Here is a 17,046-nt window from a genome sequence, read left to right on the forward strand (position 1 = left end):
ACTTCTTAGTGGTCATGTTTTTTGTATTATTTATTTATTTGAATTCGTTTATAGTGAATTTTAAAGAACAAGCATTTGAACACTTTATTTTCATGGTATTTTGTGTATTTGGTTTCACTTTTTTTTTTATGGGCTATTATTATCGTTACTACTTTTTTTTTTTTTACACAAACTGTTCATTCCTATTTTAACATTTCATTCCTATTTTCTGTAATGTTTATGAAGTAACCACTAAAAAATAGCACAAGCATAATCAGTAGATTAACAGCGAGCTGAAAGAAAAAAAATTATGTAAAATTGATAACAATCGATTTATATATTAACATTTAATTCAAAGTCAGAGAGAGGATGCTATTTTTATATCAAGTAAACAACAGATCGTGTCCAATGTGAATGGAGTAGGGGGAGGGGGCGGGGATGGAGGGGGAGGGTCTTGAGCCAAGGTCGCCGTCTTGCAACTCGGAACTCGGCCTGAAAAAGAAATGATGGGTTGTAAAATTGAACCATCTACGAAATACCAGAGTTCGAGTTAGACGGCACTACGAGCGAGTCTAGTATCCTTCTGAGCCAATTCCATAGCGCTTCTTAACGGTAAGCAAATATCTCAAGCCAGCTGTAGCAGAAAACTCTGCTTAAGCAAACGCGTATTCACAGGTTAGCAAGAAGATTAGGTGGCCATCATGCTCGTTCACCATGATTTTGTATAGTTACCTCATTCTTGTTCGTGCAGTTGCGTATAAGCGCCGGAGGGTTAGCATATCCTTTTCGTGTACTTACGGTTAGCAGCTCTATGAAATGCAGTAAGCAAAACATATGTCACCTAGCAACTCTGTTAAATTGAGCCCAATAAGACCTTGACACCGGTGCAGCCATTTCTCTATGTTGTCCATTTTGCATCCCAAATGAGCATGGAAAGCAATAGGACTGGCACCCTGTCTCCGTATATTGTAATACCGTTGAAACCATGGCCGCTGCCAGAAAGGGCAAGGGCACCAGGGCATTGTTTCTCCTTGGTAAAGGCCACCATTATGGGGAAATGGTAGATTTCTACTCGAGCATTTTCAATGGCACCAAGGCAGGGGCAGGGGGGGGGGGGCATGAAAGCAACCGCCCTCGTTGCGCCTGTAAAGTACCAGGCCTGGTATCGCACAGCATGAGTGTTGATAAGCCATCACGCGATGCAGTGAAACTAGGCAACAATGACAAGTGGGCACCGCCCATCTCGCGCTTTTTTGTTCTCTTTTTTTATATTTATAGAACACCCCAGAAACGGTCTAAATAACAAAGCAAACATTGACTTTTCCACAGTATGGAGGGCATCAGTGAAGAGGGGGGAGAAAGTACACTGGGTCACAAGCGCTTTTTTACAGGTCTCTACTCCGTTTAACTCATTTATAAGTCAACGATTGTAAATGTCATGAAGTAGGCCGCACTTTTCGAGTCTCACTCTCTCTCTCTATTTCGGCCCCGCGTTACGCGCATCTGTTGCCCGGTCCGCCGCCGGCCAAACTCGCTACACGTAATAGACCACTTCTCCGTCGCGAAATTGTCCGATATAATAGCATTACACCACTGGTTTGTGCCGATTTCGAAGGTACACCTGATTCTGAGACTGTTTTTACGGGACAAACCAAGCTTCATGCAAAGCGGATTAACAGGTGAGTTGGGCGTGAAATTAAGGGGAGAAACAGGGGCCCTGCTTGACCCCCGAGGCCCGAGCCTGCACCTGTAATGCACTTTCATTTGCCGCATTTTCAACAATTTGATTACAATTTTTGATAATTTCTCTCGCGCGAAATAAGAGGGGACTCTTTTGTGGGGGTGTACAGTTTGACAGCAAGTGTAAAGCAGTCAACCTTCCTCCCCACTTTGACGTGCATATACTACTACTACTATAGCTTGGTCTACTTCCACATTTTTTTAATAAAAACAATTACACATGAAATAATGCCCCTAGGCGTTGGATTGATTTTTGTGTGTTATTTTCTAAGGCAATCTTCGCGGCTTCAATCTTAAACGGGATCGACTTTCATGTGACGGTGCCGGGTCGGCAAGTTCTTTTTTTTTTTTTTTTTTTTTTTTTGACATTTACAATCCGTTTTTAGATTGAAACGGGACAGCGATGTTCATCCTACAACGGGAACGAGAATAACTTTCTATCAGTTTTCTGGGATGACAAAAATGAGGATGGGGACAGGTGGATCTGATTTAACTTTACTTGAGAAACAAACCACAAGTGCTTTTGATACCAACCATAAAATGAAAAAACAAAATATGTAAATGAAAAATTACTATAGATGTGTATAATATGAATAGTATTCGAATAAGTGAATTTTTCTTTAAAGGTAGTGGACACTATTGGTAATTACTCAAACAAAGTTGTTGGCATAAACCTTTCTTGGTAACGAGTAATGGGGAGAGGTTGTTAGTATAAAACATTGTGAGAAACGGCTCCCTTGAAGTAATGTAGTTTTGAGAAAGAAGTAATGTTCCACGAATTTGATTTCGAGACCTAAGATTTATAATTTGAGTTATCGAAATCAATCATCTGAAAGCACACAACTTCGTATGAAAAAGGTGTTTTTTTTTTCTTTGATTATTATTCCGCAACTTCGACCACCCAATTGAGCTCAGATTTTCACAGGTTTGTTATTTTATGCATATGTTGAGATACACCAACTGTAGGCTTGTCTTTGACAATTACCAATAGTGTCCAGTGTCTTTAATGCATACCAAGTACAAACAAATTAATAAAAACTCACATTTTCCGAGAGATGATCCATCAGCCTTTAAAGTAAATGATTTTTCAGTCACCCTTTCAGAACAATAGTTGGGAATCATCCGTGCAAAGCTTTCAAACGTCACTTAAATGTCATTGCGTTATGTTTCTATATTTTATTATCTTCATTTATTTATGAATCTTAATGTTGTTTATTAATACTATGTGTATACGAGGCTAGCGTCGACAATGCCCCCCCCCCCCCACCCCACCACCACCACCACATCCACCACAACTACCCCCCTTCCCCCTCCCCTCCCCCTCCCCACACACCATGTTCTTTAATCTTGAATGAACTATTATAAAAACCAACATAAACTGTTTCAAGTGCCGGTAGCAAGACCACAAATCGGCTCAGAGAGTAAAATTGAGTTGCTATTACGTTTTATAACCCAGATTTCGTTCTCAAACAGCACACGTTGGCAGATAACTCCTGCAGCTTCAACGATCAATTGAACCAAAATTCCACATTTAAATTAAAACGTTGTTGATGTTTATATTGGTCTCAAATGAATTCTGAGATTTGAAAAGCTACATTTTACCACTTTATTAATGTTACAGATCGCTTGCAGGGAATTGCTTACTTTTACAGCCCCGCCCCCTCTTCCAATCTCTCCCCCTCTCTCTATAAAAAAAAAATGTTTATATATTAAATATCGGTGTCATTCCATATTGTTTTCATTATTGTAAACTATATGTGCCAAGTCGGCATTTTTCAAAAATCCTAATAATAAAACAACCCTGCAGTTTGGGGTTTAAACCTCATAACAAGCAAGACACGCCAATTCATCTCAACACCATATTAAGTTCCTAGCTTTGTGTCTTGGGGCTGTGTAACTTCCCGAGCAACAAACACAGACAAAACACGAGAGGGGGAGAGAGAGAATCAGCACATAGTACTGGAAGCTAGGGCCCTCTTACTCCTACAACTCCCCCTATGCTTGAAGCCACGATACCCCGGCACCTAAACAAGCTATGTCTCTCTCGTCCAAACACGGCACGGGGCTTATTTCACTGCCCCACGGTAGGGTAGTTATTGGCTAAGGCCAGAAGGCTCCGCTGACAAACGAAACCAGATCAAGCCTTTTTATAAAAGACACCGAAATCAGAATACACTCCTGGTTTCGCTGTTTAATATCTCCCCCCTTTTCTTATCATCTGACGCGACGCTCCACTGCTTTATTTCAGAGTTTGTTGCTATAGTTTTGTCACCACGGGCGAGTAAAGAAATGGGAACTTGAAGTTTGTTATGCGTCAAAACATGTTGTAAGAAGCGTAGAAAGGGCCGGGACACGGCCCAAGTTTGTCGCATTTTCTGCCTGATTTGAAGCAATTCAGGCGCGAGCTCCAGTCATCTCGGGTCATAAACCTATTCAATGGGAGCTATATGGCTCGTCATCATCCGCCCATGATGAAGCCTTTGCACGTTGCGCTGGATATATAGGTTGGTTAACATAGATTTGAATCGAGGTTAGAAAGTCGAACTTTTGGTTGAAGTACCGTCCTTATGATTCAGCCTCCATCGGTGAAACTAGATTTAGTGTTAGTCTCTCGAGTTTTGATGAGTTTTGATGAGTTGTGAGAAGACTCTGTAGATAATTGTTCAACGTTCGGCATTAATAACATTCCAAACGACTTCGTTCTAGGCAACATTAAAGGCAGTAGACATTATTGATAATTACTCAAAATAATTATTAGCATGAAACCTCAATTAGTAACGAGTAATGGGGAGAGGTTGATAGTATAAAACATTGTGAGAAACGGCTCCCTCTGAAGTGACGTAGTTTTCGAGAAAAGAAGTAATTTTCCACGAATTTGATTTCGAGATCTCAGATTTAGAATTTGAGGTCATCAAGCATCTGAAAACACAACTTCATGTGACAAGGGTGTTTTTTTTTTTCCAATCACGCAGGTTTTCACCGGGTACGCCAGTTATTATGGATGTGTTCACACTGCGCCCCAACACGAATGCCGAAACAGGGCAGACGAGACAAGGCAGACGCTCCAAACCCCAATACGGGATATATAGAGCACGGTAATTTAAAGATAACAAAAGTCTACATTAATTGTACAACTGTTTGACTAATAAAATTGAAATGTGCACAGCCGACTCGGTTTATACTGAGATTAAAGAGAAAGGACTGATGATGTCCTCAGTCGGGGTAGGACGGTTCAAATTATGCCTAAAAGTACACATTGAGATAGTTTTAGCGGCAATATAGACCCGTGACCATAAGGAGCCCAGTGGTATAGACACAATATGGGTTGCCTGATCGGGGACACGGGCGTGCACGGTACCAATCGGGTATACCCCAATTAAGGTTGTCTTGAGCAACCGATTCTGTCAGAGACACCTTCATTTGTACCGACAAAACAGTATTTGAATGATCTTCAAACAAGAATATTCATCCTTATTGGTAGGACCGTTTGTCACGTTGCAATGTAAGCGGGCTATTATAACTGCAACCGTTGTTGGAAATATGGCAGAAAGTTATATTCTGGCGAACTTAATAAACAAATAAATAAATATTATCGGTATAAACTTGCGTGGCTAACGTAAACTCATTCGAAGGGTGGTTAGCATGTATATAACAACAGTTTCTTTCCCCACTGTATTTGTCAATTATTTAGAGTGATAACGTGATGAACAGTCTGCTCAGAAGCCTGGAGCTCATGACGTAAGCGATTGATGCAAATGAGTTGATGGTTTTAAAATTCCACCTCTCAATAAAGGAAAACAGTTCTACAGATCCGTAGCTGTACGAGACAAAGGTATGTTTAAAATGGGAGCTCATTGCTTTCGGATTGGGCGCCTTTGGGCTACAACAAGAGTTTCTTTTGAAATGTACTCTAAACTGCAAAATTTGTTGAGAGCGCTTTGATGGTGGTGTGCCCCTGCGGTGCCCTTGCATGCTCGTTATGTTATGACGACCAAACTGGGTTCCCCCCTCCCTCCCGCACCCCACCCTCGGGAGGATGGGACCGATTCCATGGAGTTACGTCGTGTAACCGTGCTCTCAATCAAAAATGCCACTGCCCTAACTCTTTTCAATGTGGAATTTTGTTTCGATTCAGAAAAAGGGAATCCTTATACGAAAAAAATATTGTGTTTCTGGTTCGCATAGAAAGCACCCTTGTTTTACAGGTGTCCCCAGGCTTGGGAGCTACAGTAATAAGTTCAGTTACGGCGCATCCTTGGTTTCATTATCAGAAATATGTAATAATAATAAAAAATTAATCTGATCATTTAGCGCTTAGGGCAGATGTCGTCGTCTTTAGAATGTTTAATTAAATCCAATGAAAAGACAATATTTATTATGGAGAAATTATTGAGTTGGCCTAATTAAATAAAGAATGCGAATGTAAATTGATTTAGGTAAATATAAGTTTGAATAATCATAATTTAAAAGTGTGGAAAGATGAAGGCATGTATAATTTTGACATTTATTTTGTTCTTTTGATACGAGACGAGTTATAACTATCCAAACGTCATCAAACGTGGATAGTTATTTATTTTTATCTATCAGGTTTTATTATTAATTTGTGTTTTATTTATTGTTTGTATTAATTTATTTATTTATTTATGTATCTTATTGTGATTTATCTATTTTCTTTCTCTACTTTTTTTTTTTTTTTTTTTTTTTTGACGAAGATGGCACCAGCAATACTTGGGTCAATTTACAACTATTGCATCTAACTGTGGTTTAATTTTCTTTTCACTGTTTTTCTACTGTTTTCATTTTTTGTGGGTGATGTGGAAATAGCACCCAGCAATATTGGTGTCGATTTACTGTTTTTTATGATGTTGATATTTGCTCTTTTTTTATTGTCCTTGTCACCCAGCACAATTGGTGTCAATTGACAACTTGTCGCCATGGGTGGTTCAACTCGTTGGCCAACCCCTTCTTAAGTTATACCAGTCGAAATCTGATGTGTGTTGGACCTACGTCCTGACATTGTTTTTCAAATCACTAAGATTTGTGTTTTGTACAAGTTTGTTAACCCCAAACCGACAGTGGAATATGGATAGTGCTGGAATGGTTTTATGACGTGACACAACAAAAAAACTTGAGCATGAAAACGTTAACTTAACAAGTAATAAGTAAACAGTTAAATAAATAAATAAATAAATAAAGACAAATAAACAGACAATCAAAGAGTTAGGATGTGTTAAAGGGTCTATGTAACTTTTGTAGGACAAAAAACACAATGTCCACAGATTTACACTAAACTTACACAGTTTGAAGATAATGATAGTAGAAAGCTTCCCTGAAAATATTACGTACTGAGGTGCTGTAGTTTTGGGGAAATGAGTAAAAGAATGTCATGAAAATAGTTTTCGTCTCATGAGACGAAAACTATTTTAATCATTTACAAACGTATTTTCACGACCTTGTTTTACTAATTTCTCAAAAACTACAGCACCTCAGTAAGTAATATTTGAAGAGAAGCTGTCCACTATCATTATCTTCAAACCCTGTAAGTTTAATGTAAATCTATGGACATTTTGAAAAAGTACCCAAATCCTTTAAAAGTATTTCTGGTTGCCAAACAAAAGTAAAATATTGATAATCAAAATGCACGAGCGACTATTCTATGGCTATTCATGTTCTAGTACAATATATAAAATACTAGAGGCTAGACCGTCCTAACATAGTCAAACCCTTCATGAGAGAAGCATGTCCTTACATTGATGAAGGGCTCCACAAATTGAAACTGCTGTCAAATTAAAAATGACCTCTATTTATTTCCGGAAAGAAAAAAAAATCCAGAAAGTTTAGAGAATCTATAAAAAAAAAAACATAAAAAAATGAGTAGGGATCTCTGCATTGTGCACACAATTAGAGAGACAGCATGCTCATATCAGTTTTATCATTTGGCGATCCTCTCCCTCATAATTAGGTTTAATTGAACGGCATTTGGCAGCGTTTTTTAGCAGAACAATAACCCGAGGTCTTTGGTAATCTCGTCGGGCCGCGGTATACGAGGAGTAAGGGGGAGGTGGGGTGGGGGGACTCGTGGACGACTTAGCCTGAAAATTGGTTCCGTTCCCCCGAGATCATTTTGCCGGGTCTTATCAGAACAATAATCTATTCTCTGATGGCGGAATATTTCGTCGGGGAGATTTGGGGCTCGTAATCCCGTATTAGATCTTTTTGGGGATAGAAAAGTTATGGAGCGCAATTTGCAGAGGATACATGCAACCTTAGGCGACATCACCAAGGCACAAAAGACTGCCTCTTTTTTTTCACTTTCTCCCCGACTCTCTCTCTCTCTCTCTCTTTCTCTCCACACACCCGTGACATGTACCGGGCGGGGACGAAAGGAGTTTGGTAAAAAAAAAAAAAAAGACAAAATCCCACGATGATGTGGGCTCCTTCAAAGGGACTTGTCAAAAGTCGGCGTAATCAAAAGACGGGGCTCGATGAGGGGGAGATCTGAGACATGATTTTCATCGCTGATAAAAAACACACAACAAGCACTTCGTAAGTGGTGCGAAAAGTCTACGTACTATTTACCCGTTACAGGTTAATGACTCGTGTGTATACCCGTTGGGAGATTCCTTACTGAATCATACGTAGAGTTAAGGCTGGAAATTAGGCTTGACAACTGCTGGAAGTTGGACACGGATATTGAACTGTAAAACAAGTGAAATTACCGAATGAATCTATCGCATTGTCTGTGTTGTTCAACTTTTGAAGAACAAAATAGTGTAAACTGTAAAAAAATTTGCAATTATTAGGCACACTTCAAATGAGAACCAAGCCCGCGTCCCACCACCCACACCGCCTTTGTTGATTGGGTGTGTTTTCGTTCTGGGTTTGTTTACTCCTCGACATCATTATGATCTAAAACCCTACGTTTTCTTCTTTTTTAGCAGCTTTTGTGTCTTTTTTTAATTTTTTTTATTTTATTTTTTTTATCCTATGTTTCCAGTGCTGATAAGGAGGTAAATGAAGCCAATGGGGCTGGCTAAAAAATGAGACAAAAGAAATGAAAAAGTACACATCAACAAATAAACCATACCGCCGTCAACAATTTTACTCACACTCCTAAATAATAACAGACAAATCATTATGATTCCAAAATCCAAATTAAAAGACTGCACTTACGCACAGCATAATAAAATTCCGAGGCCAACCCAACCATAGACTGTGCATCAGCTTTTAGTAGAAAATCATGACAGACCCTAGACCCAGTTTCATAGAAAGCAGCACCAACAACAACTCTTTAACAATAGTTTGTTGCTAAAGTACAACAACAAAATCATAGCAGGAAATCAAGCAGTCAAGAACGGATTACATTACACTGTATTGTCGCCGGTAACCCATTTGTGTCAAGCGAGATTTGGTTTGTGTTGCTTTGCTATACCACTAACAGCTTTAGACACTAAAATTGGATCTGGTAACTTGTCGTAAGCAGAGAATTATGACCGTAAGGAAAGACTGCTGTGGTCAGCATAGCCATTATGACATGACCCCCCCCCCCCCCTCCCCCCAAGAGGTGCATTTCAACTGCTGGTGTGTTGGTGTAAATTCAATGATAATACATTAATTTGGTACAATAGCAAACAAATTGCAAGTGTTTTTCATTTGAGCGCTATATTTCCTTGAAGAGCGTCAGTTTAAATGGACGCATTTTACAGTACAGTTTGGTTTTGTTTGCTTTTTCGTACAGTAGAACAAGTTTCACTACCAATAAATCTCATTTTCTGCACTCTTTCTTGAAAATTGTCCCAAGATCATAATGATGTATGTCAAGTTTCACAAATGGCGGGTCACACTTTATTGTTAAAAACCGATCCAAATCACAAGGCATACTGCTGAGAGAACGCTACGATGATCTTGGTACGAAAACCTCTTACTCCTCAAAGAACCCATAAAAATGATAACATGTTTCAAAGATGATTTTAGATTTTCATTTCAGGGATATGGGGGTATCAAATAAACAAATTATTCAAAAAAATTGTTAGCATAAAACCTTTCTTGGTAACGAGTAATGGAGAGCTGTTGATAGTATAAAACTATGTGACAGCTCCCTCTGAATTAACGTACTTTTCGAGAAAGAAGTAGTTTTAATCGAATTTGATTTTGAGACCTCAGAATTCGATTTTGAGGTCTCGAAATCAAGCATCTGAAAGCACACAACTTCATGTGACAAGGGTGTTTTTTCTTTCGTTGTTATCTCGCAACTTCGACGACCAATTGAGTTCAAATCTTCACAGGTTAGTCATTTATGCATATGTTGAGATACACCAACTGTGAAGGCTAGTCTTTGACATTTACCAATAGTGTCCACTGCCTTTAAACTAAAAAATTAACTTAAACAAAAAAAAACCACGAATGTTTTCAATCATCACAAGAAACACATTTATTTTCAGTGAAAGCCGCTATGGGATAATACACAGTGACTGTCTCCGGGTGGTTTAGAAATCATTCGGAAATGATTAATTGTCAATCTCTCATCGATTCCTCTACGGTCATTCCATCCTCCCCCATTTATCAGAGACCTTGCTCCGCCCATCTTTAAGTAACCCTTCTGATTGTTACCCCCCTCTACAGAAACACATGCCGCGTTACTCGAGCTGGGCTACGAGAGCTGGACGGCCCCCCTTATCATCAACACTCCTCAGTGTTTCTAGATCTCAATACCAATCAACGAGCAAGTCGAGCCACCAGTCGCCAGCTTTGAATTCCTAAGATCCCTACACCGTTTGAGGAGAGCTAGAGAATAGAATCGAATGGGACAGCTTGGTGTCAAGATAGAAACTTTAGAGTCTGACCGAAAAACACAATCCCTAGGTGAGCACAGACACGAGACCGGATCAAGCAATCAAACCCATACCGGTCACCCCCCCCCCCAAGATAACCCCCCCCCCCCTGTATAATCTCATATCGCCCGGGGCTTCATCACACCTAACGCTCGATAATTTGGGTTACCCCCCCCCCCCCCCCTTTCCTTCTCTCCTCCGTCTCCTTGGAAGGAGATAGATAGATGAGAAAAAGACGACGACTATAGGAACGAGATTGGACAGCTCGCAAATTAAAATTTCCTCGTTTTGTTGATGGAACGACTACATAGGCACGGTGAGTCATGAACTGCCCCTACGCGTCGTGTCATTACGGTGGGGGAGTTACAGCGTTGGAAGCCCCGGCAACACGAGCTGGCGTGAACACCACGGCGTCTACACGGGGAAGAAGGAAAACTAAACGGGCTAAACATTTTTGTTTTCCTGTACCTCAACATTACAACTTTCGTAGTGCTTTTTTTTTTCAATGGGGATTATTTTGTTTTCTATGAATCAGTTTAAAAAAGGGTAATCCTTAAAAATGTTTGAGGTAGGTGATTCCATTAACTACAGAAAAACAAATTATTTTTTATGTACATCAACATTACCACTGTCGTAGTAACACAGGAAGTATTTTGTTTCCTAATTAATTGATTTTAAAAGTGAATCCTTACAAAAAATCAGGAACACGTTTCAGGATGGCAATTGTATACTAATACAGACAAACATTGAAATTTGTTTTTCTGTACATTGCCACTTTCGTAATGCTTTACATTGAGGGTTTTGTTTCTTCTTTCTAAAGCGATTATAAAAGAGATTACTTGTAAAAATCAGAAACATTTTTTAGCAAGATACTAGAGAAAACCGACTCGAAAAAAAAGTAAAGTAGAAAACTACTCCCTGCCAATCTGACTCATATAATTACACAGTAGTCTAGAATTGAAGAGTTTATGGGTCCGTGGTGTGAGCTGCCTGATTAGTTACTCGATTGGTGGGGGGAGGGGGGGCTGACTGTTATATTTCTTGTTAGGAGGTTCAAGTCATGATTGAGATGTGGTTTATTGAGATTGCAATTTGCTAGTGTGCCCTTGCTAGGTCCGTCAAAAAAAGGGACATGTCAAGAGGCTGATGGAATTTATCTGAATCAAGGTTCCGGGGGAAAGTGTAACAATTGCTGGTAGCTTCTAGTTTACGAAGGGTAAAATGACTTGTTATATATTGTTTAATGTTATCACTGTATAAATAAATTGTCTGGTTTGCCACTTGTATATTAATACATTGTTACACTTATAAGTTATATTAATTAAGTTCAATTTGTTAACTTTTTGATCAGATTTTTTAAATGTATTTGAGTCTTCCATACAATGTGTACAAAACAAATGGCAATAATTGTGAAAGCTTTAAATTGTTAATATTTACTTATAAGAATTTTAATTTGTTTCATAGCTTTCAATAAAACATGTATTCTAATTTCTGCTACAAATGTCTGAGTGGATAAGCTCTATTCAGCAATTTATACCTGTTTTTTTTCTCAGTATTCCATAAGTGTGTTCAATATAAATGTTAACAACATTGACATGTTTTACAAGCTATTGTTTGCTTATGATAAAACTGGTTCATTTTTATAGCCTTCATTTTGTTGTTTTTATTATTTTTTATTTATGCTGCAAATCCGAAAAGTGGAGCTATTTCAAGCAATCTTACAAATGTTTTTGAGTCCTCCTTAATGTGTTGTTCAAAATGTCACTGTTAAAAAATTGATACTATTTTACGTACTTCTAATTATTTAAATTTAATTTTAGCCTTCGTTAATTTAATTTTTAATAACTTTCTGCTGCAAATGCCTAATTAATGATGAAGCCCTTTTGTTTGATTTTGTTTCCACCCCAAGTTTATTTTAAAAAGGGACAACATGAAAGTGATAGCCACGAAATCCAATCACCCATTAGATGCGACTGGGTAAACTCGAACCAATCTATTTGATAGATAACACTTATTTATTAGAGACAACTCGTCTCTAATTTGACATGCTTCTCGTTTTACTTATCCTAAAGTTTTAAATATTGTTTTTATGAGTTTTATATTACTTAACATTCAAACAAACAGAATGATAGTGTACCGGTACTAGCCTAGTTGTTGGCCAGCCCGTGTTTATATCACATGAACTTGATTGCCTTCTTATGTTCTACTGGATCGAGTAAGACTTCCTTTAAAACATGTTTAAATTTGCATCTGGAATAAAGGATATTAAATTTGGTTTTACCGTTAAGACTCGTTCTTGATTCTGTTGAAAAAAGGGTTCATGATGGACAAATTTGTTTATATGAATAAAATGGTTATTCCACTGTGCACAAATTACTGCCAGTTTGTTTTGTGTGCTTTTATAATTAAGTGGCAGGCGTGTTTTGGAATTGCTATTTCATCTGGGGTTTTGTTTTGGTTTTGGGTTTTGGGGGTTTTCGACAGAGAATATCAACTGTTGGTAATACCATAGCGCAAGGAACAGACTCTATGGTAATACACATGGGTTAGTTCCCGTATGGTTTAGGCCAATTACTTGATAGACAATACTAACAATTACAACACCATCCAGTTAAACAACGATCTCTTCAAACCTATTCATAGTTTTACCATTAGCTGAAATCAGGAATCTCATGTCATTTTCTATAACACATGTCATTTACTATAAGACAGCTCTCCTAAACAGTAGGAGAGCTGTCTTATAGTAAATGACATGTGTTATAGTAAATGACATGAGATTCCTGATTAGTAGATGCGGGCTCAAGACACAAACCCCTTCATTTTGGACATGAATAACCCCCGAGAATCACGTAATCACGTTTATTCTCGTTTGTCACTTAAGGCATGTGTTCTCTTGTACGAGAGTTAGAGATCAAAGAGTAAAAAGGAACATTACAGAAATGGTAAGAAAAATAACTCGTCTAAGATCACTGATTTACATAAAACTGACACGGTCTAATGATGATGATAGTAGAAAACATCCCTTGAAATATTTCTCGGTCTTAAGGTCATAGTTTCTGGTGATAAATACAACTTATTTCCCGTTTGGAGTTTATTGCTCAGTCAGCGCTTTTCTTTTTTAGAAATATTTTTAACCGCTGTCATGCAAAAAGTAGTGATCGTTTTTTTCCCCTCTATTTTCTCGTGACCCAGATGGCTGATAACTCTCAAACTTCAACAGGTTTGTCAGTTAATGTATATGGTGGATTACATAAAGTGCCAGCTTCTTTTTTAACAAAGACAATTCTGTAATGTTCCTTAACAGATTTGTTGCAAATCTGAAAATCGAGAAAAGCAAGTCTGCTTTTTTTTTTTTTTTTTTTTCCCCAAATGCGCTCTGCCATACACCGCACTACATACTCGTCGTCCAACGGCGAAAACAAATCAAACTTTCAACAACCGAATTAACTAATTAGTCGCAATTGGGCTTGGAGGTGAGAACACTGACAAGGACGGGGGGGGGGGGGGGAGAGGAAAAAAAACTTCAACCACAAAAAAAAGGTGTGATGTATACGCCACAAATCCGTCATCACAGTATCACTTATATGGATAATAGGTGTGTAAAGAGTTCCCCTCGTTCGGAAGCGTTTCCTCTTGTGAATTAAAAAAACGGTATCACTAATACCGATGATTAATGGCATGAGACGGTACATGACTTTCTGTTCACAATTCGTTACCTGTTTGTGCGCCTATTCTAATCAGACCAGAACGGAATAGCGTGCGTCGTTTTTGGGTGGCAACCCCCCGCCGTATATAGCCACGGATTTGCCCGCCGGCGGTTCTTCGCGTGCTCGGTACAGGATGTTGTCAAAGGAAAAGGGTTCTCTCGTAGTGTGTGAAGGGGAAGGGGGAAAAAGGCAGAAGCAGTTTGGTAAGATTTTTTTTTTTTTTTTTTACTTGAAGAGCGTAGAGCGGAACTTGGATCTAGATGTGAACGCTTGACAGATATACTTCCTCCTATTACCACCTTAAGGGGCCGATGATACAACGTTCACTCACTCGTTTATTGTTCTTTGTTTATAAAACCCTCTATATATAATAAGCTTTCAACCCGTTGTGTGGACACCTCTATAAATAACTAGAACCACACGATTGCCCTAACGGGGGTCCCTTTTGAACGTTTTTGTCTAATTGAATTGTTCCTTTTGAAATCGGAAATAGTGAAAACTTTAAAAATGACATCCGATTAGTCCCTCAGCCAACCTCTCAGACTATGAAAGTAATAAGGAAAAACCGATGTAGAGGTGTCTACAACATTATATTTCCCTTTGATGAGACGTTATGCCCTGATTCATTTGACAAGATGAAAGAATTGACTTTTCTGAAAAGGTAATCGATAATGTCATTGAGTTTAATACGTTTTGTATTTGCATTAATTTCCAGAGTCATTACAAAACGTACCAGCCCCCTTTCGAACTAAGAACTAATTTAATTGGAGGCAGTGGACACTATTGGTAACTACTCAAAATAATTATTAGCATAAAACCTTACTTGGTAACGAGTAATGGGGAGAGATTAATGGTATAAAACATTGTGAGAAACGGCTTCCTACTAATTTGAGGTCTCGCAATCAACCGTATGCACACAGCTTTGTGTGACAAGGGTGTTTTTTCTTTCATTATTTCTCGCAACTCAAGTTTTCACAGGTTGGTTATTGATGCATATTTTGAGATACACAAGGTGAGAACTGGTCTTTAATTTCACAATTGCACAATAGTATCCACTGCCTTACAATTATTGATAAGGTTCTGATCTTATTCGTGTTCTGAAAAAGGGTCATCATCATTAATCCTGCAATCAGACCAAAACATTTTTTTTTAAGGCCCTGATTTTGAAAGATCGCAAATAATTTGTTGGGGGCAAATTATAGTTCTTCAAATAATTTAACACTAACGCCGACGAAACTATGACGGCAGAGGGCGACATTCAATCATTCACGCTGACTTGTCACAGGGGGCAAAGGTCAGATAGATTTGAGTGTGTGCGCATGCCCAATGAAAATAGCAATGTTTGTTATGATAACTCGGTATGAAAATAAGGTTTACAGCGCTGGACAAGAGTGAGCGCTGAAATGTCATCCATTTAAGCTTAGATCAATTGACTTTGACTAAGTAGTGCTTTCTGGATCTTTGGCCTCACCACACTAGCTTGGCAACATGAACGTGCACGACGCCATCTTTAAATATTGTTGGTCACAATCTTAGTTATCTTGAATGGAGAGAACACACTGTGCCCGAAGAAATAACAATAGACGGACAACAAGAGTAATGGACTGGCAACCAATGACAGGAAGAAGAAAAATGCAAAAGAGGTAGACAGAAAAGAAGACGCAGCTATGCCGTATTAGGGTATATACGGGAACAACATGAACGTGCAAGGTCGCCATCTGAGTGTTTTTTTTTTTTTTTTTTTTTTTTGCAGACAGTTTAGTTATGTTTAACGTCTTGGGTCTTTGCTTTCGTTTTTTTTTTAAATTGAAAATGATAAAGAATGTATTGCGTTATCTTATTGTGCGCCATCTCCATCCGTTCCTTGAACAAAAATTACAAACAATAAAAATTACATTTAAAAAGAAATGGAATTGAAAAGTGCATATAATATGCAGCAAACCACAAATTACATAAATATCATAAAAACGGACACCCTCACCCCATACAGGTGGGAGGGGGGGGGGGGGCACACATTTAAACTATTACATAATATAAGCCTCTCTGAAAAGGTTATGTGTTCGTCGTTGTGCACATAGAACAGAAATGAGTTTTTCTTGCACTCGAGCGATAAGTAGATGGGTCCGATTCAGTCGAACTTCAGAGTCTAGACATTCCAAATCCAGGATCAAAAACCTTCACCTTCGAATTTTTCATCTAATAATGTCTTTTCAATAACTCCAGGTTATTTAGAGATCACGATAACATAGCACAAATTAATAACAAACAAAACTATCATACAAATAAACCTAGTTCATTCATCTTCAATATTTAATATCTTAAAGATGATCGGCTCCTTCAATGAAAGGTAAACAAAGAGAATATAAAGGGATGACAATCAAGAAGATTTAGGATGGGAAAACAAAAATACATTTTACTTTGTCGAGTGATGGACAGAAGGTCATGAGATTATGAAATGGTACCCTGCCCTACCCCCCCCCCCCCACTTCCTCGTCTTAAACAACCAAGAGAAAGCAGTCGAGTGAGAGTTGAACCAGAAGAATCATTTGGTGTGTTTTTGGTGTCTGTAAAACCATTACCATCGTCAATCGAAACAGTTATTGGTTACGACCGCCAAAACGCACCCCAAAAGAAAGTGAAATAGATTTCACCCAAAATAAAAATGTCACTTTTCAAGATCTCGTTTGAACCATAGTGTGTAATTTTGTTAATTTGTAACACAAAGTCTGCTGATGACTGTCTCTTTTTATTTGATTTTGTGCAGCACTTTCAGGCTGTTTTATGCTAAT

General features: G+C 38.4%; 1 protein-coding gene across 1 annotated transcript in view; it reads left to right on the forward strand.

The window, feature by feature from the left end:
- LOC139934524 (uncharacterized) overlaps window positions 1-10,590 on the forward strand; it is a 98,384-nt gene extending 87,794 nt beyond the window's left edge. The window contains exons 5-7 of the mRNA XM_071928777.1: window positions 4,692-4,814; window positions 5,411-5,551; window positions 10,342-10,590. Coding sequence (XP_071784878.1) covers window positions 4,692-4,814; window positions 5,411-5,415 — 128 coding nt within the window. The 3' untranslated portion in view covers window positions 5,416-5,551; window positions 10,342-10,590. The remainder of the gene's footprint in view (window positions 1-4,691; window positions 4,815-5,410; window positions 5,552-10,341) is intronic.
- Window positions 10,591-17,046: the final 6,456 nt, after the last annotated feature.

This window comes from Asterias amurensis, chromosome 3, assembly GCF_032118995.1.
Source record: "Asterias amurensis chromosome 3, ASM3211899v1".
In the NCBI taxonomy this organism is placed as follows: domain Eukaryota; kingdom Metazoa; phylum Echinodermata; class Asteroidea; order Forcipulatida; family Asteriidae; genus Asterias; species Asterias amurensis.